Genomic DNA, 26,346 nt, shown 5'->3' on the forward strand with positions numbered 1-26,346 from the left:
TAAAATAAATATAAAATAGGCAATAAAATGGGCAGAACAATGTGCAACGCAATGGAATTTAAAGTGGCCAGTAAAACTAATCTGTACGAACCAGTAGAAAGGAACAATAAAGTGAATGACCCATCACACAAATCCACATGCTGTCAATTCAATTAAATATCTAGGAATTACAATTACGATTAACTCAGATTGGAACAATCACATAGACTATTTTGTGAGGAAGGCAAACCAAAGACTGTTGTTTTATTTGCAGAACACTCAGGAGATGCAACAGGTCTACTAAATAGATTTCCTGTGTTATGATTAGGTGCCCTCTTCCAGAGTATTGTTGTGCAGTATTGGATCCGTAGCAGGTAGGATTGACAGAGGATATCGAAAAAATTGAAAGAAGGGCAGCTCATTTTGTATTATCACGAAATAAGCAGAGTGTTTCATGGATATGATACACAAGTTGGAGTGGCAATTATTAAAATAAGGCATGTTTTTTGTTGTGGCAAGATCTTGTCATGAAATTTCAATTACCAAATTTCTTCTCTGAATGCGAAAATATTTTATTGATGCCAACCTACATATGGAGAAATGATGATCACAATGAAATAAGAGATATCAGAGCTCATAAGGAAAAATTTAAGTGTTCATTTTTTGTATGTGCTGTTAAGAGAGTCGAATGGCAGAGAAATAGTCTGAAGTTGATTCAAAGAACCCTCTGCCAGACTCTTATCGTGAATTCCAGGGTAGCCATGTAATTTTAGACTTCAAGATTAGCAATAAAAATAACATTAAATTAACAATAATGTAAGTAATAAAAAGGGCAATTAAGTGAAACAATAAATTTACATTAAAAGAGTTGACAGTTTTAAGGAAGATGGACAGTAAACACATAATCCTTAAAAATTAATGTCTTTGCCATCTAGCCAGGAAATTGCAGCATCTTTCATCAGTTCATATAGAACTGTTTTTGGTCCTGGGTACACACTAATATTGCAGTCACCCACAGTAGATCCACTAACTGGCACAGAGCGTCATGGTCACACTGAGGATTTGCACAACTAGTACAGAAGGTCCTGGCATAATGGCATAATCCATATAATGTCCCAATCCTTTCAAGAGCTTTTTATTGTCACCAGCATGGAAGTTTGGACCCAGTAGGTCTTTCTATAAGGTCAGAAGAGGATCAGTGAATTGTCACATTATTGGTGTTCCAAACTGTCCACCGCAGCGAATTGCTGTTCAGGTCTGTGTATAACAGTGGAGGTTTTCTGGGCCACAGTCCTCTCAGTGATGCATGATAAAAATCATGGAGAACAACACAGCATTCAAATTTTATGTGCACATTAATACACCAATTCTAAATATGCCTAGTCAGACTTTCAGTTTAACAATATATATTAATAGGTATATGAAAACATGAAGAATGAAGAGTAATCTAGCAGCAACAATATAGTGTTGCTCCATGGCAGTAACAGACAGTCCACAGTGTACAAGCCAGCACATGAGGTGGGACAAGTGAGCATAATGAAACTGAAACTTCACCAGGCTGTAATAAGAAATATATTGAAATGGATAGATGAAACATCTACTCACCAAGCGGCAACAGAACACATACGTAAAAGACTGTTGTGATAGGCAAGCTTTCAGTGCCAGTGGCTCTTTCTTCATGCAGAAGGGTTGAAGGAGAAGGAAGCAGGGTGAAGGAAAAGGACTGGAGAGGTCAAGGAAAAAGAACAGATTTTGGGAAAGTCACCCAGAACTCAGGGTCAGGGGAGACTCACCGTACGGGATGAGAAGGAAAGACTGTATCTACACCTTTTCGTAGACCTCTCCAGTCCTCTTCCTTCACCCTGTTTCCTTCCTCTTCAACCCTTCTGCCTGAAGAAGGAGCCACTGACTCTGAAAGCTTGCCTATCACAGCAGTCTTTTATGTGTGTGTTCTGCCGCCAATTGGTGAGCAGATTTTTTTATCTATCCAATTAAATAAATTTTTTGAAAGGCATAAACTTTGAATATGTCTGCTTGTGTCTATATATGTGTGGATGGATATGTGTGTGTGTGTGAGTGTATACCCATCCTTTTTTCCCCGTAAGGTAAGTCTTTCCGCTCCCAGGATTGGAATGACTCCTTACCCTCTCCCTTAAAACCCACATCCTTTCATCTTTCCCTCTCCTTCCCTCTTTCCTGATGAAGCAACCATTGGTTGTGAAAGCTTGAATTTTGTGTGTGTGTTTGTGTTTGTTTGTGTGTCTATCGACCTGCCAGCGTTTTCGTTTGGTAAGTCACATCATCTTTGTTTTTAGATATATTTTTCCCACGTGGAATGTTTCCCTGTATTATATTCAATTAAATAAATTTATCAATAATTGTTTTTGTTGAAAGATATTGAAAGTAGCACATTACAAGACTGTTTTATGATCAGTCTCTAATGTATCTGATAACAGCAAATGATGCTGAAAGATCAGTTAATATTTGTTCACACACCTTTTGTGTCTGACTTGCCCAGTCTCATGCAATGATCCAAGCCACACTGTTTGCTACCACCATACAACAGGACTACAAAGTCACTACTGAAAAATTTGTCATCCATTCCATTTTTCTCTCCCTGTTAATATATATAGTAAAAAGGAATCTCACACTAGGCGAATATGGGACACTCCACTGAATGGGAAAAAGTAAAATTTCAATTACAATTCTTCTTCTTCTTCTGTTTCTTCTTCTCCCCTGCCCCCCCCCCCACCCCCCCTCCCCCCCACACCCACCCCTCTCTATCTCTTTTTAACAAGAAACAAATCAATTTTTTCATTTGACATTGAGTGTTCAATGAAACACTGATGAGCAATATTTCTTTGGGCTGGCTGACTACACAATGTGAATATCTGTCAAAATACCAGAGAAAATGTGACTGACATCTCTTAGCTGACACATGATAAAATTTATGATTAGAAAGGAACGAAGCAATAAAATCTTACACCTGCATACAATTTCATCTTTTGTGTTAACTAGTTCTGGATGTGTATTACATTAACCTTTCTACTTCTCACTGCATGCTACACAGTACTCCCTTGTGTAACTCATGTTTATTCAACATTATAGATGATTTTCTGTCCAATGCCACAAAAATGCTTGGACAATACTAAAATGATCATGTATGTAGCAGACAATAATTAATGAGGAGGGAAAACAGTTTCTTAAGGTATTCTTAATGCAACACTTTTGAAGGATAATAAAGCTCCCAATTCTTCCTCTCTTCCATTTAACATGTTCTAAGATGCAAATACTCCAGTGCCCTATATCAAGCCCAACCTGGGCCGGGACTAGTATGGTACTTATTAATTATCATAGAGAACCAACCATACCTGTATATGGCCTATTATTATGATGGGGACTCCACTCCCAAGGCATTTTAAAGCTACTGTTACCTCCCACCAGCTCACCTCCCTCCCCTCCAAGGAGGAATCCATGTACCACTTCTGTCTCCACCTAGGTGTGAGAAAAGTTTTTCAAAGTTTTTGCTCACTGCATAACTGACGTGGAACATGGAAACAAGGAATTATGAAAAACCACAACCAGGCTGACCAGCCCACTGGCTGCTGTCATTAATCCATGAGGCGAATTTCGTTTGGGGCCTGTTCCCTCTCCCCAAGTCCCAGAAGTGGGTGCTTTAATGTGCTTGGCTACCTGGGCAAGTTCTAAGACGCAACTGGCATCTGAGCTATAGCATTTATGACAGGTTTAACTATTAATTATTTAAAAGGATGTAACAACTGACATGGAAACACTAACTGAAGATGAGTGTGAAATATGGTTTTAACCCTGGAATGGATGGGCTGGGGCACTCACACCCAGTCAGATTTTGTTTTAAAAAAATAGCTGTGAGAATATGCAACTTATGAGTAAGCCATTCACAGTAACTTTCAACTTCCTAGAGAGTCCGCTGATTGCTGAATCAAGAAGAAACATGTTCTGGGTCTGAGAGATCCAGTCTCTTCCTAGGGTGTATACGTGGACAAGGAAAAAAAATTCCCGGATTTTTCCCGGATTTCCCGGGTAAAAATACACTTTCTCCTGGGTGAAAAAACACGTTTTCCGTGTTAAGTGACATTATATTTTCCATGCAAAACTGATCAATTCTTTGAATGGTTATGATTTTATACACGGGCGTTGAATTTCCGGCACTTTAGAAAACAAAACTCAGGGAAAAAGACACGTTTTGGAAATATCTTTGACGTACAACAACATGTACGCTACGTATTTTCGTATTATGAAAGTATACATTAGAATTCCACCAAACACCGCATGTTACTTTCCGAATCATTGAAATCGAGATTGCGATGCGCTTCTGTAAGCCAGTTGTGGCTCATGTCACATGATCTCGCCAGCCGATGACAACGGGTATTCAGAGCATAGGACACGTGATATAGTCGGTCATCAGCAACATTACGTAGCACGAACACATAAACACAGAAAGTTAATGGTTTAAATTAATATACGTAGTGTTGCTACAAGAAAAGCAAAGCTTTCACACATAATTTTCGTCTGTAAGGTTAATAAGCTGCAAGAGAAGCTAAGCTTTTGCATATAATGTTGATCTTTTTTGCGAGTGTTACATTTTAAGATATATCACACAAATGTGCCAGTAAAATTTTTAATAGTGACATAAATGTCTGATCTTCAGGGTACAAAATTCTTCTAAATGGGTCGTCATCAAAGAGTTGATTTTTAAATGAGAGTCAAACGCTCTGTGATTTAAGAAATTCATGGAACATTCTCGCACATAGTTCAACTTACGTAAAAGGATATTGACTTTGAAAGTAATGCCTTTCAAACCACCATTCGCAATATTTTCCGGCTACTTGTTAGAAATAGGTTCATTTCAGCAGTTGCCACAAAGCGCAGATAACAGGCGACACCGCGCTTGCGCAGCTACCATGATGTTACAAGCTCGTATGTACGTATGTGTAAAACATTGAAAGATCATACATTATGTCATAAAAGAAACAAGACATCAGAGGATACTCCAACAGTATCGGAATTTCGTGAACCATGCTGAAATGTGCACATTTAAAGTGCATAGCCTACTTAAAGTGCACATTCGTATGTCCAGATTCCCAATGAAGTAGACCTTGACCTGATATTAAGTTTTTCAGTGTGGTTTTCAGGATTTAAATTTTCCTGGAGCACCGTAATGTATTACATCATGTTTGGTTCTTTTTTATAATGGCATAATGCCATACGTGCTAGAAGATGAAACCGTGCACTTTAAATGCAGTGAACAGTTGAAACTGTGGAATTAAACATTTCGTTTCAAATACATTGACTGCCTCTGCAGAAAAGGTTAATAAAAGTCAAATTTCTATAGCAAACAGACAAAAATAACTCCACTGTCCGAAAGTTGAGAATAAAATAAAATCTTAAACTAATAACATATTTTAGCCTTCCGTAATTATGTGAATGTATTTTAATTCACTTGATAGCCCCCGGCCACAGATATTTTTGTTTTCATTTGACGTGAGAGTAAACGAAGTAGAAACAGCAAAATCACTAAATTTAAACACGGGTAACGTGGAAACTACCCACAATAACTCAAACTGCTCTGCGCATCAGTCCTGGATCTACGATATTTGCTAACCGGGTCAATACTACAAAAAAATCGATTTTTCAAAAATATGTTCATCTTGCAGCGCACACATCTTTCTGAAAAGTTTGAAACATAGAACATGTGTGTTCAAAGAAATGTAAGACATGTTGTTTGGTCGTAAGTGTGCCAAAGTGCAGTGCCACGTCTCTTAAAACAGCATTCTTCTATCGCACATCACTGTATTTCGCTCTGTGGTATTGAAACGTGTATATTTTGTAATGGATACCATCAAACTACATTCAGGACAGTGGAAATTGAAATGTCCTGTGGTGCTTCTCCTTCTCCCAGTCAGCTGGTTTGACAGCTTGCCCCCCCCCCCCCCTCCCAAAAAAAAAAAAAATATCCTCACAATTAATAGTGAATGGGATTATTTGTAATCGGGAGAACAAGAACTCTTCAGAAAATCTGCACTCTTTATTGCCTGTTAACTAACACCTTGCTGTTTTGTGTGACGTAAAATTAAATATAGGACACATAAAACCAATAAAGACAAGAGGCGACCATGAAAGTACAGATTTCTTCATTCTTAGCTTCTAGCATTTTTCTCTCTTTAATCTTGCTGCAGCTTTAAATGGTGTGCTTTCCTTTCTGCGAAAGAATCTATTACCTCATCAAAGTTCATCAAACGTTTTGCTACAGGAAAAACCGAAATGTCGTTACCTAATACTGAAAAAGCTGTTAATACAAATAATACCCAAGACTGGTGGGGTTTCTTGATCTGATTACATCTATTTTGTCACTGTCTGCTAGATAAAACAAAATAGGCCTTTCTAATATTGCAGCAATTTTGTAACACACATCTAATAAACGAGACCGTTTTGGCACAAATGGTCATTTTTATAACACGACAGAATATACCAGACAGTACCAATGTCAAATGCCTATTAGGCCTACTACAAGCAAAAAGCTTTATGTTAGGGAATAGTTTCACATTTCATTCATACGCACCGGTGTCTCAAGCATGAGATCGAAAAGTAGTATTACGCAATTTTTATATAAATTTGGAATTGTCTTATTCTTCCATAATTTGTGTGATGTCCCCGTTTCTTCTCCTTCCTCATTCTAACAAACAATCTTGTCATCACCAATTCTGTAGCTATTCCTGCCACTGTCAAATTTTGTTCGCCGATTAACTTCACTAACCCTAGCAGAATCACAGGTTTAGTTATCCCGCAATTATTCTCCAGGTGTTGTTACATTTTCGTACAAGACGTTTTCCGCCTTACTTCCAGAATATAACTTAAACAGCTGACAACTGGTCCTTACTAGTGTAGCGATCTGGCCAAAAATTTTCTGTAAAAGTTTCATTTTTTTGGATACACCGAGTAGATAATACGTAATCTTTCTCACCTGTTATACCTGTTAGCCGTTTGTTTCCATTCTGGTAGTCTGAATCTATGGGTTTCGCTAGTAATGATAACAACGCTGATCATTGGCAAACCCAATCAACAACATAATCAGATACCGATTGGCATTCATCCGTTCGGCTTTACTCCCTCAGCTCGTATAGCCCCGTCCCCTTTTGTCTGCGGAAAGTTTATTTCTAAGTGCGACGAGGATTCTCCTGACAGAGACATCACATACACTATGCACGCATTCAAAAATCAACTTGAGATTCATTCAGAAATCAACTTAAAATGTGTTCAAAAATGTTCAAAAACCAACAGGGATGCTTTTCAAAATTATATGAATCTTTGTCAGACCAACGTGCGCTGGATGCTAAGCGCTTTGTGAAACAAGTTCTTTTTCCCTCGCGATTATGAATTTGGCTCCCCCTTTCCCCGGTAGCATCTAGTTACTTGCTGCAACTGCTTGCACAGCCAATAGCCACATTCCTGTAGCCAGAAGCGGGAGAATCTACAATTCAAACGCGACTCAACTGTACATGCGCATGAGCACGCTCGAAACTGCTAAAACGAATCTAATGTAAACAGTTGTGACTTCACGCTCATTGTAGGTAATTTGTTGTTATGAACCATTGCACAGTCTTCCTAAAGCCTTTGACACATTTTGCTGTTCGCACACGCTTGCATGAGCACTGTGTGTCGTCGTCGTATATGGCACATTTCCTTTGCAATTTTAGTTATTTTCGTTTTTTTCTCTCATTTATGTTTTACTGATTAAGTATTATTCTGCAGTAGCAGGATACAGTAACATCCTTCGTTAGAGTATCGGTTCTTACCAGCCAAAATTACAAAAATTTAACAGAAAACTAAAACAATGAAAAATTCCCGGAATTCTAAAAAATTCCCGGGTTTTTCCCGGTTTTCTCCCGGATGAAAAAATTCCCTGGTTTTTCCCGGATCTCCCAGTTGTCCCGGGTCATATACACCCTGCTTCCGTTACAAGCTTTTTCTGCTTTTGCACTTTTCTTGTTATACTGACTATGTGCTATGAAACTGCTCAAAAATGGTTTGTCAATGTCCACTAAGTATGAAGGAAATTGAAAAACCGTTATTAAAAAGTGATACTGATGATGTGATCATTACAAAGAAAGTGATGTGAGTGACCAACAACTGGGCAGTGAATACAATGCTGTCATTAGTGTCAGAAATGTGGGTACACTCACCAACACTAATGGAGATTCTCTAGCAACTAGCGCATTTGGTTGGGATCCCTCTTGCAGTGAATCATCACCTTACTATTTGTTGAGACACAGACAAACTAAATGGCTGAAAAAGTTCCCAACCAAAATGTCCATACCAGATATCACAATATAATTTAGCATTTGCACGGTGCCAGTGGCAAAGTCAGAAATTATAATGCCATTGTCAAGGCCTGGAAACTATTTATTGATGATGACTTGCTCGATTGGGTTTAGCTCGGTTGATTTAGTGGAAGAGACTAACCAGTGGGGTCATTGGTCTCATCTGATTATGGAAGGCTGGGAAGGAAGTGAGCCATGCCCTTTCAAAGGAACCACCCCAGCATTTGCCTGAAGCGATTTAGGGAAATCACAGAAAACCTAAATCAGGATGGCCGGATGCAGGATTGAACAGTTATCCTCGCGGATGCAAGTCCAGTGTCCTAACCACTGCGCCACGTCACTTGGCTGCCTTACTTGAATTGATATTACAGAGCACAAATACTTACACAGATCACGTAATACCTCTTTAGAAAAATGAGCTGAATGCTGCAAGAAAATTGGGAAAAAGGAAGTTTACAGCATTTTGATGTCTTTTGTACATTCATGACATTCTTTGTAGGGGCAAAACAAATATGGAAGAATTCTGGGTCACTTGTGGCACAGAGACAAAAATCTTTCCTCAAAGTACGTCACTGCAAAGATTTCATTTTCTTTTGAGATGTGATACATTGGATAATATTCACAAAAGATGGGAACATAAAAAGTATTTTACAGAGAGATTCGCAAAAAAAATGCAGAAGGCATTAAAAAACAACTGAATACCTTACAGTGGATGAAATCTTCCTATTTTGTTGGGGGCACTGTTCTTTCCAAGTGCACATTCCTTCACAACATGGACAGTATGAAATCACAATATTTAACATTGCAAATTCAAAAAAATACTATGTAAAAAGTTTAGAGGTATATGTGGGACAATAACCTGCAGGTTTTTTCCAAGGAGGCTGTGCTCAGATTTTCAGAATCAGTGAAGTGAACAGGAAGGAATTACCCTTGATAATTATCTCACAAGCTAAAATCTTGCTAGAAAACTTTATACAAATTATAAGCTTACACTCAGGGGAACATCACACACAAAAAAGACAAATTCCTTTGGAATTCTTGCCTCACAAAAAACAGAGAAATATTCAGATTTAGGGACAATTTCACACTGATGTCCTACATATCAAAGAGAGATAAGTGTGTAACCTTGGTGTCATCATTGCATGCAAACAATTAGATTAATGAGAAGCCAAAGATTATTATGCTATGTAATTCAACAAAGAGTGCAGCAGAAGTGGTTGATGCCATGTATTCAGAATATAATGTTGGAAGGCAACAAAGGTGCTTTTCATTATACATATTTTATGCCATGTTGAACTTTGCTGGCATAAGTGCATTTGTAATACACAAAGCAAACAAAGGACTGGATATTTCAAGCAGCTATTACTCAAGCAACTGAGATTGGAATTGGTAAAACCACACATGGTACGCATGGTTAAACAGGAGACTCTTCTGAGGAACATTCATTAGTTGGCAGCATGGCTATCTGGGATCACCACTGAGAAGTAAGTGGGTTCCAGAATGCAAATAAGCTCATTGTTATAAATGCAAAGACAACAAAACAAAATTGTTACAGTTATGAAAAGTGGCTGTGTCTGTCCCATTCTGTGATGTGATGTGAAGTATGTGCAGAAAATACAGATCAGTAAAATGTTATCATAAAGAGTGACAATTCCTTTTTATTAGATCATACTATGGGCTAAACTGTGTAATTTTGTGGATAACACTCCTAAATTCATTACTTGTAAGAATATACACTTAAAAAAAGTAGTTTTAAATGTTCAAGAATGTTTTTAAATGCTGAATAATCTAATTTCCAGATTTTCAGAGGAACGCAACATGGGAAAAGAAGGAGTTGCAACATATGTAATAGTTGGACACAGAGAAAAAATGTTGAAACAAGTAGTTTTTGTGTTGATCAAAACCAAGAAAAATATGCTTGTGAGTTGTTACTGCAGAATATGTCTTTGACAATTATAACAGTCTACAGATCCCCTCTACAAAACATTCAGCTATTTATGAGAAACCTAGATGCATTATTGAGCTACCTGTCAGACAAGAAGAAACAGTTAATAGTTTGTAGAGATTTCAATGTAGATTTCTTAAAAGATGTGGACAGAAAAAATGAAATAGAATTATTATTTGGGTGTGTCAATCTAATTTCAGTAGTCAGCTTTCCAACTCATGTGCAGCAAACTAGTAGGAAACTTACTCATAAATTTTTATTGACAGTGCTCAGGCTGAAATAATTAATGTGCATCTTGCTAATGAACTATATGAAGCACATTTAATGGAAATAAACAATACGACATCTTAAAACTCTGAGGCAGTTTCATGCAAAGCAGAGTAAGCTAAAAGGGGTGGTATGGGATGAGTTATATGTAGAAAGAGATGCTAATATCAAATTTAGTTTATGCCATAGTCATTTGTGTCAATATCTGAAAGCTGCTCACATAAAAAAGTTATCTAGAAAATCCATTAAAAAACAAGTAAGCTGTGGATAACTAAGGGAATTAAAATCTCACTTCAGAGGAAGAGTGAAATTTATGTAAAGGCCGGAGTGACTGAAGATCAGGCATTACTTGCATACTACAAAAAATACTGTAGTATTTTAAGGAGGACATTCAAATGGGAGGCAGGACAGCCAGTCAGTATATAAAAAACAAGAGCTCTTGTAGGGTTGATGGAATTTCAAACAGAATTCTTAAAAGTTATTCCAACTTAATAAGTAATGTCCTTGGTGACATATGCAGTATGTCACTGACACAGGGAATTTCTTCATCCAGGTTAAAACATGCAATTATTAATCAACTGCATAAGAAAGGTGTCTGGACAGACTTAAATAATTATCATCCAAATTCCTTACTAACACTGTTTTCCAAAACATTCGAAAAGGTAATATGCTCAAGAGCAGCCACACAATTAAGTGAAAACAATTTACTTAGCATATCACAGTTTGCATTCCAGGTTGCTCAATTGAAAATGCTATTTATACATTCACTCATCAAATAGTACAAGCCTTAGTTGATAATATGTTACCAGTTGATATTTTTTGTGATATTTCCATAGTGTTTGATTGTGTAAATCATGATACTCTCTTAGAGGAACTCAAGTCTTACGGAACTGATGGTTTTACGCACAGCTTGTTTGAATCATACTTGCAAAACAGAATGCAAAAGGTCACACTGAATAATTCAGACAATGTTGGGAAGGTAGAAAATTTTAGTGACTTGGGGGAAATCGTAAAGGGAGTCCCATAGGGTTCAATTTTTGGGGCCACTCCTGTTCCTTATATATGTGAATGACCTTCCACTTAACATTAGCTTTATCCCGATTCATCAATAACAGCTGGATGTAGAGAGGATTTTTTCACTATTAGTCTCACATTAGAAGGTTGCTCCAGCCATTCTAGCCATTAGCCTTATGTGGGAAGGATGGGTAATAATAACAGGAAGCAAACTATCACTGAAGTGTGGGGAAATAACCTCATGCTGACCTACAACTTAATAGATGCTGGGATGGACATAAGAATGGGTAATAATATTAGAAAAAAACTTGATAAGAAATAAGTGAGCACAGAAGGTGCAACACAAACTAAAAATGAACGACTGAAGAACTGAGAGACATCAATAATAATAACTGTGTGTATATGCCAGCAGCAGTTACCTATGATTAATCTGTGAAGGTAGCAAAGTGTGTAAAAGTTACATTACAGCCCAAACTATAAATGTTACTCTTCCTGAGAAACAAACACACTGTAAGTTCTTCTGTAAAATTTTAATAAATTTCTCAAATATTTTATGTATTCTAGTTACCTTATTCTCGGTGCTCTATTCGCACTTGGGGTGAAACATGACCACTCTGTGCTTCTTTATCAACATGCTCATCCATGTCATCATCATCATCATCATCTAAGAGGGGTTCAGCATTCAAAAGCAAATTATCTCTGGATGGTGCAGGACCTTGGCTAAGAATTGCCTTTGCAGAGCTTCGTTTCTTACGACGAGTAAAAACTCTGGCCAACTGTGCAAACTTCTTTCGTGACACTGTAAAACAAAAATACTGTAAAGAGAACTATGTAAGGCCATTAGAACCAACATAAGTGTCATGTTTCAGTATTAATCATATACAATGTCTCCTATACTGAAAACAAAAGCACTATGTTATTGGTAACTTTAAGAAGGGTAATAAAATGCCAGCAGTTCACTTATAAGGAAGACTAAAATAATAACACTCACTCCTTTTGACAATGACTGAAGAAAACATGCTAACATGTATTTCTGCACCTACCATCACACCTTCACAATGCTCTGAAAAGTTCTTCAATGGAAGGTAGTGTGTCATTGCATATCTCTGACATGGCAACTATATCTCTTCAAGTCAGTTGTCAGACTTACAGTTTAAGATCAGATCAGAACTATAGAGCATTTTTTTCACACACACAATCACTGTCAAAATCTAATATTAAATCAGTGGTTAGGGAATATCAATAATCTACCAGACTTACAGCTTGATGCATACCTGTCCTGAAACCACACAAATTTATAATTACAAGAACAATATATACCAAGACTTTCTCCAGTTAAATTCTCCAATGTATTAGTAGTTTGATACAGTTTGTCTAAAATGAATTATCTTGTTTGTCAAAACTATAAATGAATGTGTTTAAGTATCCAAATAATGTAACATCAAATAACACTGTCATGAAGAAGGTGGATAATAATAATGTGATCTTAACTTATAGTCTGAAAGACATAAAAGTAGTTATAAAATTACTAAAAATGGTGTAATGATATATATGACAAGAGTAATTATATCTGAAAAGAAATGGCAGTAAATGCTAATTAATATCAAGGAAGTCAAAGTTGCTCACCAAAGCAAAAACACATGTCAGAAAGTAAACAGTGAGTCAATAAAATGTAATAATTACAGTGAGTAGAATGACACACTACAGCACAATTAAAACATATAAAAAATGAAATAAATGTTAAAGAAGGACTCATTGTAATTTTTGTCAAATGCTAGATGAGAAATCAAAGTAACTCAGCTTTCTATAGTAGCAGTGTGAGAGGAATAGAGTTACTAGTCTGTGGGTAAAAAAAAAAAAGGGGGGGGGGGGGGAGGATCGGGGAGACATGGAAGGAATGAAGAATGCCGAAATGTCAAGTGTAACTACATGTAAGGACACAAGTGTTGCAGTCATGAATACTGACTTTTGTGGTAGAAGTGTAAGTATTCAAGGACGAGTGCAAACTAAATCTATTGGTCCCACTAACAGTGAAGTACTAAATAAGATTTAGCAGAAATTTCAGAGTTGGGGAGCAAAATATTTTAGCAGTTACTTTGTTGGAATACGCATATCTTTTCTGGAGGCACTGGAATTTATGTTGCAGACTTAGTTTAACATTTTATATAGACTCAAACTGGAAAACATTAACCAGAATTGATATCTCTAGTAAAACATCATCTTTGGCACTATTGCTAAAGACACTTTTTGTATTTGTTCTGTGATTTTATATTGTGTGGTAGATGATATTACACTTGTTCTGTGTGAAAATGAACCCTTTTCTTTAGTTTAAAACCTTAACCACCTTTTACCAAAGGAATTAACAAGAAAACAAATGCATCGTCACTTACACATAAACATTACCTCACATTGCAACCAAAATTCACCAAAATTTTTTACTAAGAAGAATTCCACTTCTGGAGATATGAGGTCTCCATTACCAAGCTCTGAACGGCATTACTAGAACTTGTCTTTACCCCTTACAAATCCTCATGGGAATGTCAGATTATTTGATCTGAACTCTTACTTTTTTCAGCTTGCAATTTAACAAGAAGTAAAGGATCAACCAGAAACTTAATTTGGCACTGCAACAGTAGTATATAAATGTCTCTGCATGTGATTCATTTAGTAGTAAATGCAACAACTCACTAAGTAGCAGAAGCATTGAGTTATAAACAGGCACACAAAAAAAGAGTGAAAACTTTGTTAGCTTTTAGAAGACATCCTTTGATGAGCTAGAGTACTCTCTCTCTCTCTCTTTCCATGTGTGTGTGTGTGTGTGTGTGTGTGTGTGGAGGGAGGGGGGGGGGGCGCATGATGTACGGATACAAAGTGACAGGATTGCAGTCTGGCAGATGGACTAGGGTGGGGTTGTGGTGCCTGGGGTGGATGGAGAGAAAAAGAGGTATGATGCATGAGGAGGGGGGGGGGGATAGGGTAGAGGGTGTGGTAACAGTGAATTAGCAGAGATTATGGACTAGAGGATTATGAGAGAGAAGGATGTGTTGCTAGGACAACTTTCATCTAAATATTTTACAAAAAATGGTGTTGGAGGGAAGGATACAGATGGCCCGGGTCGTGAAGCAGGCACTGATTTCATGCACATGCATGTTGTGTTCAGCAGCATGTTGTGGCACTAGGCGGTCAACTCTGTTCTTGGCCACAGTTTGGCGGTATCCATTCAGTCTGGTGGTCAGCTGGTTTATGGTCATGCCCACATCATATGTTGTATGGAAATTGCAGGAAAGCTGGTATATGACATGGCTACTTTCACAGATGGTCCTGCCTCTGGTAGTACAGGATATGCCTGTGACAGGACTGGAGAAGGATGTACTAGATGGGTGAATTGGGCAGGACTTGAACGAGGATCTTCCAGAAGGATACAAGCCCTGTAGCAAGGAGCTGGCAGAGCATAGGGATGCTGTGTGAGCTGTGTGTGCAATGGAATGCAACTTTTGGTGGGGTGAAAAGGATCATCGGTAGGATGTCCCTCACTTCCGGGCAAGATGATAGATAATTAATGACCTGGTGAAGGAGTGATGGATATGATTCAGTTACTCCAGTCCAGGGTGATATTGGGTGACGAAATGGATGCTCCTATGTCATTGATTCTTGAGATTGGTGGGAGGATTAGGGATGTCTGTGGATATGGCACTGGAAATGTGGTAATGGAGTAAGTTTGGGGAGGGAGGGAAGTGTGGGTACTGCCTTTCTGTGAAGGCCTTTGTGAGACCTTCAGCACATTGGACAATGAAATACTCGTAACTGTAGATAAGCCACCATATGTGGGTGGGCTATATTGGTGCAGTTTAAAAAAAAATTCTTATTTTAGACTAATAGCTGCGAAGAAGAAACTACAGCACACAAACCAAAATATATAACAACAATTCAGGTTTTGTAGAACTTGAAGTGGTGTTGCACAAAATCACGAGAAAGGGAAACTGTGACAGAACATGAAAATATAAATCATGAAAGAATGGCATTATTCTTTGCTGCAGAAAAAATCCAGCATACACCAAAATACACTTGACGTATTGTTGGCAGGTCATTAAGATGATGATTTCAAGTTCATTTCACACTGTTATCCCGCAAATATAGGATAATTTGAGAATACTGAGAAATCAGTAAAAGAATTGAAGATGGCTGGACCATTACCTGAGAATAAATATACCCCTTTTTCCTGGTAACATTTCACAATACCAGAAGGCATTCATAACAGTTCCACACTGTCATTTTGTGAACAAAATACAGGATGATATTCAACAAAATTTGTGGCTAGATTCAAGACATATGATCAGACAGAACGCAAAACGTTATGCTTATTGGAACGAAACTGACGTACATAAAGATTATTTTGATAGTACAGAAACTGAATGTTATAAGGTCATTACTGTTTACAATATGCATGTCTGATTAAGTTGGTAATGTTGGAAATCACTTGAATCTGCTCCCAAATGATGCTGTTGTCTACAAAAAGGTTGCAATGCCAGAAGACAATAACAAAATCATAGAAGACCTGCGAAAGATCAATAATTGGTACAGGGACTGACAGGTGACCTTGCACATAAAGAAATTTAACACATTGGGCACAAAGAGGTGAAGAGCCCCAATTACTGCTCAATTACACCATTAGAAAAAGTCACTGTCATCAGTAACAACCATAAATATCTGTGTGTAGCAGTTCATTTATTTATTTTTATTTACACTTCTAGTTCCGTAGGACTAAATTGAGGAGCAAATTGCCAAGGTCATGGAATGTCTCAGTACATGAAATTACAACATAAAAGTAATAAAAGATAAAACAAAATATTTATGAACCCAAAAAAAGTCAAGCCATACATTTAGGTAAACGCAGTCAACAATACAACATAAGAAACAGCTTAATTTTTCAAGGAAGTTCTCAACAGAATAGAAGGAGTGACCCTGAGGAAACACTCCAGTTTTGATTTGAAAGCGTGTGGATTACTGCTAAGATTTTTGTATTCTTGTGGTAGATTGCTGAAAATGAATGCAGCAGTATACTGCACACCTTTCTGCACTCGAGTTAAAGAAGTGCAATCCAAATGCAGATTTTCTGCATAGTATTAACTGAGTGAAACCTGCTTCTCTTGGGAATAAGTTGATATTGTAAACAAGAAATGAAAGTAAAGAATATATATATTGAGAGGGCAATGTCAAAATACCCAGACTAGTTAACAGGGCTAGACAAGAGTTTTGCGAACTTACACTACTTATTGCCCGAACTGCCCGTTTCTGAGTCAAAAATATCCTTTTAGAATGGGAAGAGTAATTTCCAAAATATAATACCATATGACATAAGTGAATCAAAGTAAACAAAGAAGACTAATTTTCATGTCAAACAATCACTTAGTTCAGAAAGTGTACAAATAGTAAAAATGGCAGCATTAAGTCTATAAACAAAATCCTGAACGTGGGCTTACCACGACAGTTAACTATCTATCTAAACATCTAGAAATATTAACTGTTCAGTTTTACTATCCATATACCCTTCCTATGAAATTAAAATGTCGGGTTTTGTTGAATTGTGTGTTAGAAACTGTAAAACCTGAGTCTTACTGTGATTTAGCATTAGTTTATTTTCTACAAGCCATGACCTTATGTCATGAACTGTACTATTTTAAACAGAGCCAATGTTGCACACAACATCCTTTACTACCATCAGCAAACAGAAATATTTTAGAATTACTGTAATACTAGATGGTATCTCATTTATATAAAAAAAGGAACAATAATAGCCCCAACACTGATCCCTGGGGCACCATTTGACCGTACCCCACTGAGACTCCACATCACAGCCATTATCAACATTGTGAATAATGACCTTTTGCTGTCTGTTGTTAAAGTAAGAGGTGAACCAGTTGTGAGCTACTCCCTGTATTCTGTAATGGTCCAACTTCTGGAGCAATATGTTGTGATCAACACAATCAAATGCCTTAGTTAAATCAAAAAATATGCCTAGTGTTCGAAACCTTTTGTTTAATCCATATAATGCCTCACAGAGAAAAGAGAATATAGCATTTCCAGTTGTTGAATGACTTCTAAAGCCGAAGCATACATTTGATAGCAAATTATGTGATATAAAATGATCAATTATCCTTGCATACATAGCCTTTTCAATAACTTAAGCAAACAGTGATGGGGTAGAAATAGATCTAAAATTGTCTACATTACCTCTTTCTCCCTTCTTATGAAGCAGCTTTACTACTGAGCACTTTAATCATTCAGGAAACTGATCACTCCTAAAGGAAAAATTACAAATATAGCTAAGTACAGAGCTAACATGTGCAGCACAGTACTTTAATATTCTACTAGGCACTCCATCATATCCAAGAGAGTCCTTAGTCTTCAGTGATTTAATTATTGACTCCATCTCCCCCTTACCAGTATCACAAGGAGTATTTCTGACATCAGTATCAGAAAGGCATTTTACAACAGAGTTATATCATTCCCTGTAGTTATTAAGTTTTTATTTAACTCACCAGCAATGCTCAGAAAATGATTGTTAAATACTGTACATGTATCTAACTTATCAGTAACAGAAATATTTTTACTACGAACTGACTTTATATCATCGACCTTGTGCTGCTGACCAACGCTTCCTTCACAACTGAGCATATTAATTTAATTTTATCCTGTGAATTAGATATTCTTTTTACATACCACACAGTCTTTGCCTCCCTAATAACATTTTTAAGCACCTTCCAATAATCTCTGTAATGAGCTACTGTAAGTTGATTGTGACAACTTCTAACATTGTGATATAATTCCCACTTTGTTCTACATGATATCCTTATCCCACTGGTCAGCCACCCAGGTTGCCTTATACTGCTAGTGTCCTATTTAGAACTTTCTAATGGAAAGCAACTCTCAAAGAGCATGAGGAATGTGTTAAGGAAATCATTATATTTGTCATCTATGTTGTCGGCACTATAAACATCCTGCCACTCTTGTTCCTTGAAGATGTTTAAAAAAAACTCTCTATTGCCATTGGATTAGCTTTTCTAAATAGTTTGTAATTATATGTGACATTTATTTCAGTCCAAAAGTCTTTAGTGTTAAAAATTGTGCATCATGGTCTGAAATGCCATTCACCCTTTTACTAACAGAATGTCCATCTACTAATGGAGAATGAATAAAAATATTGTCTATGGCTGTGCTACTATTCCCCTACGCCCTAGCTGGGGGAAAAAAAAAAAAAAAAAAAAACAGTCTGCATCACATCATATGAGTTTAGGAGCACTACCAACCTTTTTCTTGCACAATCATATAAAACATTGATACTGAAGTCACCACATATGACTAATTTATGGTACTCCTTATTAAGTGAACCAAGAACCCTCTCCAGCTTGAGCAGAAATGCTCTGAAGTCAGAGTTAGGGGACCTATAAACAACAACAATTAGAAGTTTAGTTTCACTAAATTGAACTGCTGCTGAACAACATTCAAATATCTGTTCAGTGCAGTGCTGTGATACGTCTACGGACTCAAACGGAATACTGTTTTTTACATACATGGCCACTCCCCCACTCTGCAAGGAATGCCTCGAAAAAAAGCCAGATAATCTGTATCCTGGTAAAGCAAGCCTCTGAACTGACAAATTATTTAACTGGTGCTCCGAATACCAATAATGTCAAAGTCAACATCTATAAGCAGTTCACTAACTTTATCTCTAATACCTCTTATATTTTGATAAAATATGCTAATTCATTCTCTACTTGGATACCTGACCTCCTCTGAAGGTGATTCCTTAGTTAGAGGGACTTCCTTTAAGCAGGTGTATCTATCAGCTGACTTCAATCTAAAAAAGGTGCAGCTCTAACATCAACTACTACGAGAATTTTTCCATGAGTGATCCCACCACCACTCATTACAATGTCACCTATAAGCTCTGCCAGCCTTCCCTTCCCATGCTTATTGAGGGGCACGCCATGCCTAGTGAAACCCAATCTATTGAAAGACTCAACTGGCACCACTGCAATGTGACCCATGCCCTCAGCCATCTGTGACTTTCCAGCCACTTGTTAACATGCCTAATAGCCACATGAAGATGAGGCCATCATGATGCTGAATCAGTTGCACAAAATGTACGTTAGTGTCACCAGTTTGAGTAGCGATCTTTACCAGGTCATGACCTACATCATATTTGCCATCCCTATGAAGACTACTCCCTCCTCCACCCACAATCACAATCTGATCCTCTTTCATAAAATTCCTGCATAACTCCCCTATTCTGTCAGTCACCTGAGCCAACCCTGCACTAGGCTTCACAATGCTGGCGACCTAGTACTCACTCCCCAACACTTCCTGGAACTGGTGGCCCACACCTCAACCATGCGAAATACCTAGCAGCAGAACCTCCTTCTTTCTGTTAGACATTGCAACTGACTTAGGCCTCCTAACCGCTGAAGACTGCTGCATGTTTCCTGCACCTACAGCTACAAGAGGCTCCTCTCCTCTCAACTCTGACAATTGATCAAATCTATTTCACATACACAAGGCAAAACTGTCTGAATACCTCCTACTCCTAACTGCCTTCCTGAAAACTGCCAGTTCCCGTTTCCCAGCACTCTTCACCCTCCTCAATCTATCTAGCTCCTCCTTTGCATATTGTAACTGCACCTGAAGGGCACAGATCTTATGCTCCTGTTCCTCCATCAACTTATTTCTATTACATATTCTATATTCCCAAGAGAGGATCTCACTAGAATGCCCACTGGCTTCCCCACTGCATCCCCCCCCCCCTTATGAAAATACTTTGAACAAATCCCACACCATAACCCACTGGTCACAAACCTATGAGAAAGCCCACTCATAGTATAATTTTACAGTTTCTGAAAAAAACTGAACGTCTATGTTACCTACGTTCCATTACACCAGTAGAACTATTTATAGAACTAACAATAGTGGTCTTGAAATTCTCTCCCTTCTAAGAAAGCAACAACTTTTATTAATACTACTAAACAACAACTAATAGCAATACCAACAAAACTTCACACAATTTATTAGCTAAAACCAAAAATTCAAGAGGCACTGGAACACTCAACGAAGTTAAAACAGTGAATGAAAATTTTACTGAAATATTGCACTAGAAACAAATTGTAGGAAAAGCAGCTGCAAGGCTGATATTCATGGGAAGAATCTTGAAAGAATCTAATTCATCCATGAAAGAAGTGGCTTGTAATACTGATTCTTGAATACTGTTCATCGTCTGTGACCCTTGCCAAGTTGAATTAATACGAGAGAGAGAGAGAGAGAGAGAGAGAGAGAGAGAGAGAGAGAGAGAGAGAGGGGGGGGGGGGATAGATGATCCAATGAAGACATTGTTTATAGTGTACAAGAGTTTTATGGAGATGCTCAACAAACTTCACTTGCAGACACTATAAGCGAGGCACAATCTGAGAACACTCCACAAGGTCACAGTCCACACCCTTCAAACTGCGGAGCTGCTGTACAATTACCAAAGCAGCATTAGGCCTCCCTGAAACTATTGCAGGCAATGGGCATGCATTAGATGCAAGATGTGTGATTTATTATCAGTTACGTATCCATGTGAACTACTGAATTGCAGCTATTAGATACTCTGTAAGTGTGTTAATAATTTTTATTCTTACAGATTACCAAAAGAAGAGCATTTACTATGATGTTCACAGTTTAAGACTAATCATGTTTACATTAAATCTAATTTATTACATTATCATAGAAGCAATTAATGATTTAGAAAGAGTCCCACAGAAAACATGTGTAAGTATGCTTCATGAGCAAGCTTGGTTTTTTCAGAAAATAATGTTGAGCTCTACAACCAGTTCACATGACAGTTTAAGTCCTATTCTGTTACATTCCAAGCAGTTTTTGCAGGACCTATTGCTTGGGAAATGATAAGTTTGCATATGATAACTGGCTGTTATTTAATGTTGAAATGGGATCCTGACTACTTTCTCCAGGTAGATGTTCACATACAACATTGAAATGACTATTCATTTCTTGTGTAATGGACTGATGGCCTACACACAACATCAGCCATTAACAGTATTATTTTCCTACATCACATTTGCCAATACATTTGCAAAACATACTGTAACAAAAATCACACATTTTCTAAAGATCTTCAGTGCCTTGGATTAATAAACTTCATATTTTTCTACTGCATGAGCAGGACTGTAAAAACCATCAAATGCTTCTTGTTTCATTTGCTGGTTAATCAACAAGATGCGTGTAGGTTTGTTTATATCATTCAATCAGATCTGGAGCTACATTTAAGCTCAAGCTGTCACCACAGACTCCATCACGAAAAACAATACAAATAATATTGGATAAATATTGGAACAAACATTCTCAGTGTCCTGCAGAACAAGGGTTGTTCAAAAATAAGGTCTGAATCAGCATAGCTAATTGAATGTCATGCGGACACTAAAACACACAAGCACACCAACTCCTGGGATGCCTTGCTGGCCATATGACATCATTTGTATTGGTATTGTCCCAGCATGCCACTGACAGTCTCAGTTCAAAATGTTTGAATCAATGAATTAGCCCACTGACTCTGATGTATGGTCGGTGATTCAGTTTTTAACAGCAAGGATCGTTGCAGCAACAGAAATTTATCAACAGGTAAGTGAGCAGTATAGCCCTAATGCAATGAGTGACAGCAAAGTGCATGAGTGAATGAGAGTTTTCAAGGATGGACAGTAAAATGTGCACAATGAACCACGATTAGGCCAACTATCAGTGATCTCAGAAGAGCTGGTCAATGCCATGGGCGAAAAGATTTGTGAAGAACAGTGATTCGCAATTTCAACTTTACATTGGAGATTTCTGACCATGGGTAGAACAACTCAGCACAATATTGAAAAGCAGCAATTTCACAAACTGTACGTACACTGGGTCCGCAGGATGCTTACTGAGAAACACATAATGGAAAGAATGGTTTGTGCTCTTGATTTCTTGGACTGATAAGCACAGTGATCAATTTTTATAGAAAATTGTCACAGGGATGAGATTTGGGTTTCCCATATGACCCTAGAATCTAAACATCAGCCACTGAGATAGTGCCACATGACATCAAAAGTCAAAATCAAGCCAAGCACACAACTTCAACACACAAGGTTATAGCAACTGTGTTTTGGGAGTCTTGTTCATCAAGTTTATGCAACAAGGAACAACAATAAATGCTGCCACTTAATGTGCTACTCTGACTTAACTTCGACACGCAATACAGAATAAGTGATGTGGCTTTCTGGCGTCTGGATCAAAAATCTTATCAGATCTTTTGGGAAGAAACAGAATGACCACCCATTGTACAGTTCAGACTTCAGACTTGGCGCCATGCGATTTTTACTTGCTCCATTATCTAACAAAGTTTCTCGTTAGGGAGTACTTCACAACAGAAGACTAGGTGAAAAAGCAGTGAAAGACTGGTTATCCTCACTGGTGGTACACATCTATGACTGACGGATATGAAAGTTTTTAGAACATTATGACATATGTTTAAACAAACATGAAAAATAACAGAAAAATAGAAAATACATGTAAAGAATTAAATAAAAATATCTTTTCGAAAAATTTTAATTTCCACCTGAGAGGGTAACATTTGTTAATTGCATTTTATAAGAATCATACCTTAGTTTCTGAACAACTCTTGTATCATTAAAATATGTTTATGTTGTATTTTGTGCCCAGTACGATGAATGGCTGATAGAAGTGAAACCAGGAGGTGACATTTTGCTCTACATTTTTGCAAAGCTTAAGTGTCATGTCTGGTTGTTCACACATTTATACTGATGTACTGTGATTCATGCATTGCACTGAAGAGCCTACCAAAACCTGCTACATTTGGTATTGTGATTTGTTGTGCAAAAGTGATGAGAAATGTGATGATGATAAAACTTTTCCCCTAATGAAAGTTTAAAAGTTTAAAGATGGATTCATTAGTGTCAGAAAGAGAATTTTTGGTGATGAAACCAGAAAAACATCAAGAGACAAATACTTAAACCTAAACTTTTGCTACTTGAAAGGGCTCCCATGAAAAACAAGTGATGGTAGGACAATGAAACTTTGTAAGGACATGCAGAAAAGAAATAATGAAAAAAGCACTGAAAGAAACAAATTTTAATTTCCACTTGAGAGGGTAACATCTGTTAATTGCATACCACATTTATGTCCCACATCACAAATGTTGCTCAATGTAAAGACCAGCTGCACTGATGACAGCTTGGAACTGCACCAGAGATTGCCCTACTGCTGCCCATGTCATGTTGGCTACCTCCATCTCTATGTTCATCTTCAACCTCAAATGTGTGCTAGTATCTGTTGATAAACCCCATCCTTGAGAACCCCTCAGCCAGAAATCACGCAGATTCAAATCTGGTGATCTTGGTGGCCACACAGTTCAGAACGATTGGCCAGTAATTCAGTTTCTCTGAATGTGTTATGGAGTAACTGAGTGAACTCACGAACAATGAGATTGGACCTCTGCCATGCATCAAAACAGGTGAGTCCAAAGCACCTCTCTCCCATAGAGAAGAGATCAGATGCGTGCAAGGCATATCACAGTAACTTGTGCTGTTTAGGCTGCATGTCCTTGGTCCTTGAGGTCAGAGTTCCTCACCACTACCAGCACCTAATAGCTAGCTATGACACTAACACTACTAACAATGCAAATCCTGCAGTGCACAGTCTGAACAACATTCTTATAAAGTTGGATACTGAAACAGTAAACAGCTTTCCATCTACACTGGCTCAAGTAGCGAAAGTTTGATTACAATCACCCTGTAGTTAGGAGAAGTGAAGAAAACACTAATTTGCTGGGTTGCTGTTTCAAACTAGACTATCAAATCTTAAGGTCACAGATTCATGAACATCTGTGTTCACACTTCTAGGTTTTTGTTTCAAACCTCGATGATGGACTCTGTGAGATACAAATTTTACCACTGTGTAATTACCTTTGGTGTCTATATACGTTGCTATGCGCACATTATCAAGTCAATTCTCAGTAGTTCTGTGTTGCTCTCTGTGCTGAGAGTAACGAAAGAAGTTGTTCTGTAATTACATTTTGTGCCCATATTGTCAGACCACATCCCAATACACTCTATTAATAATGACATGGTAAAGAGCCTGGAATGGTATGGCTCTGGAATGAAGATATTTTGAAGGGATAGGAAGCATGTCTAAGAAGCACTTGGAAGTTACGGAAATGCTATTTTTGAAAACTTTCAACTGTGTTTGGCTGAGAGTTAACTGTTCTTTAATTGATTAGATTTACTATATTTAAAGCAAATGTTTTTGTTTTCAATAATTGAAATAAATGAGATGTGTAACATTTGTAAATTTAATATAATTGATAGGTATATTTCCCACATAACACTGAAAAATAAATAAGAAAAAAATAAGAAACATACTTGAAAAAGAAGCTATCATACAATAACACAAAAATTGGCAAGATAGCAACACAAAATTGGTAAAAAGTAATGCCAAAATTGGTCAGAGTAATGCCAGAGTTGGCCAAACAATAATGTAATTTTTTTCCTTTTCCTACCCATTATCTACCAAACACAATCCAGATGTCATATATACTACATACGTCCTGTCAATTCTTACAATTTGTGTGTGTTCCACACCTACTGAAGTTAAAATTATGCAGATGGTAGAGGATCATAAACTGAGTATTTTGAAAACAGGAACCAATAGTCAGCAATGAATATTTCAGGCAGTATAAGGTCTTGAATGAGCAAAAATCTACCTGACCAATCTAAATTAGTGGCACTAAATTGAAAAACAAAACACAGTTATTTGTGATGTAAGTGATGGAGTTTATCACTGTTTATAGTTCTTGACTTGGTATCAGAGAATGTGCATTAATTATTAAAGGAACCTGTAGAGACATTTAATGTACGGTGCAGCTGGATGTTGAGACCAGAAAATTCAACAAACGGAGATTGAAGATTTTCACAATACACACCATCCGAATTGTAAGAAATGTATCAGTGTTGAAGGAAACTTAAAAGAAACAAAGTTGTTTAGGCCATGCACGGCTGGCCAAAAAATTTTTCACACAACAGAAAATCAGGAAATGGTATCAGAACATGTGTGAGAAGCGTCTTCATCTTCTGCAATAAGCATTTAGCTTGCGTGTAAAATGCAGACTTAGATGCAGCAATTTCAGTGCTATCATAAACAATGTGTGCAATCAATGAGACCAAATGATTTTGAACAAAGTTTTGTTAACAGATTATCCTGTTCAGTGCAGTAGTGCCGAATGTCTTATTTTTTTACATTGTTCACAGCAGAGGCTTTTTTCAATTGTGATGGTGTTTCCATCTGTCACATTAGTCATTCCTGGAACAGAGAAAATATCGACACACTCATCTCAGACCACCAATAACGATTCTCTATTAACTTGTGGGCTGGAATTCTACAAGAATAGGACTGCCTGGTCATTTACAGTATGTATTTTAACTGGTGTTCATTCCATATGCACTACTATAGTTTTTGAAGACTGTAACTGTCGCCTGTGAAAGGATGTGGTTTCAACACAACAACATACCATTCCTTTTTAATACCAATGTCTGAACACCTGAACCATCAATACTCCTTTATTGTACAGGAGGAGAGGTCCTGTCTCATAGTTCATGTGATCACAGGATATCACTACAATGGCATGTTAGCCCTGAAGTTACATGAAGTCACTTTGTAACACCAGTATCAATTGTAAGTAGTTTATACGAT

General features: G+C 37.4%; 1 protein-coding gene across 2 annotated transcripts in view; it reads right to left on the reverse strand.

Annotated features, from left to right (window-relative positions):
* Nucleotides 1-26,346, reverse strand: part of LOC126249062 (CUE domain-containing protein 1) — a 254,013-nt gene that overhangs the window by 52,039 nt on the left and 175,628 nt on the right. For both annotated transcript variants that reach the window (XR_007545599.1, XM_049950719.1), the window contains exon 7: nt 12,134-12,364. Coding sequence is in view for 1 of the 2 variants with exons in the window: in XM_049950719.1 (XP_049806676.1) it covers nt 12,135-12,364 (230 nt within the window). In the remaining variant the exon portion in view is untranslated. The remainder of the gene's footprint in view (nt 1-12,133; nt 12,365-26,346) is intronic.

This window comes from Schistocerca nitens, chromosome 1 (assembly GCF_023898315.1).
Source record: "Schistocerca nitens isolate TAMUIC-IGC-003100 chromosome 1, iqSchNite1.1, whole genome shotgun sequence".
Classification (NCBI taxonomy): Eukaryota; Metazoa; Arthropoda; class Insecta; order Orthoptera; family Acrididae; genus Schistocerca; species Schistocerca nitens.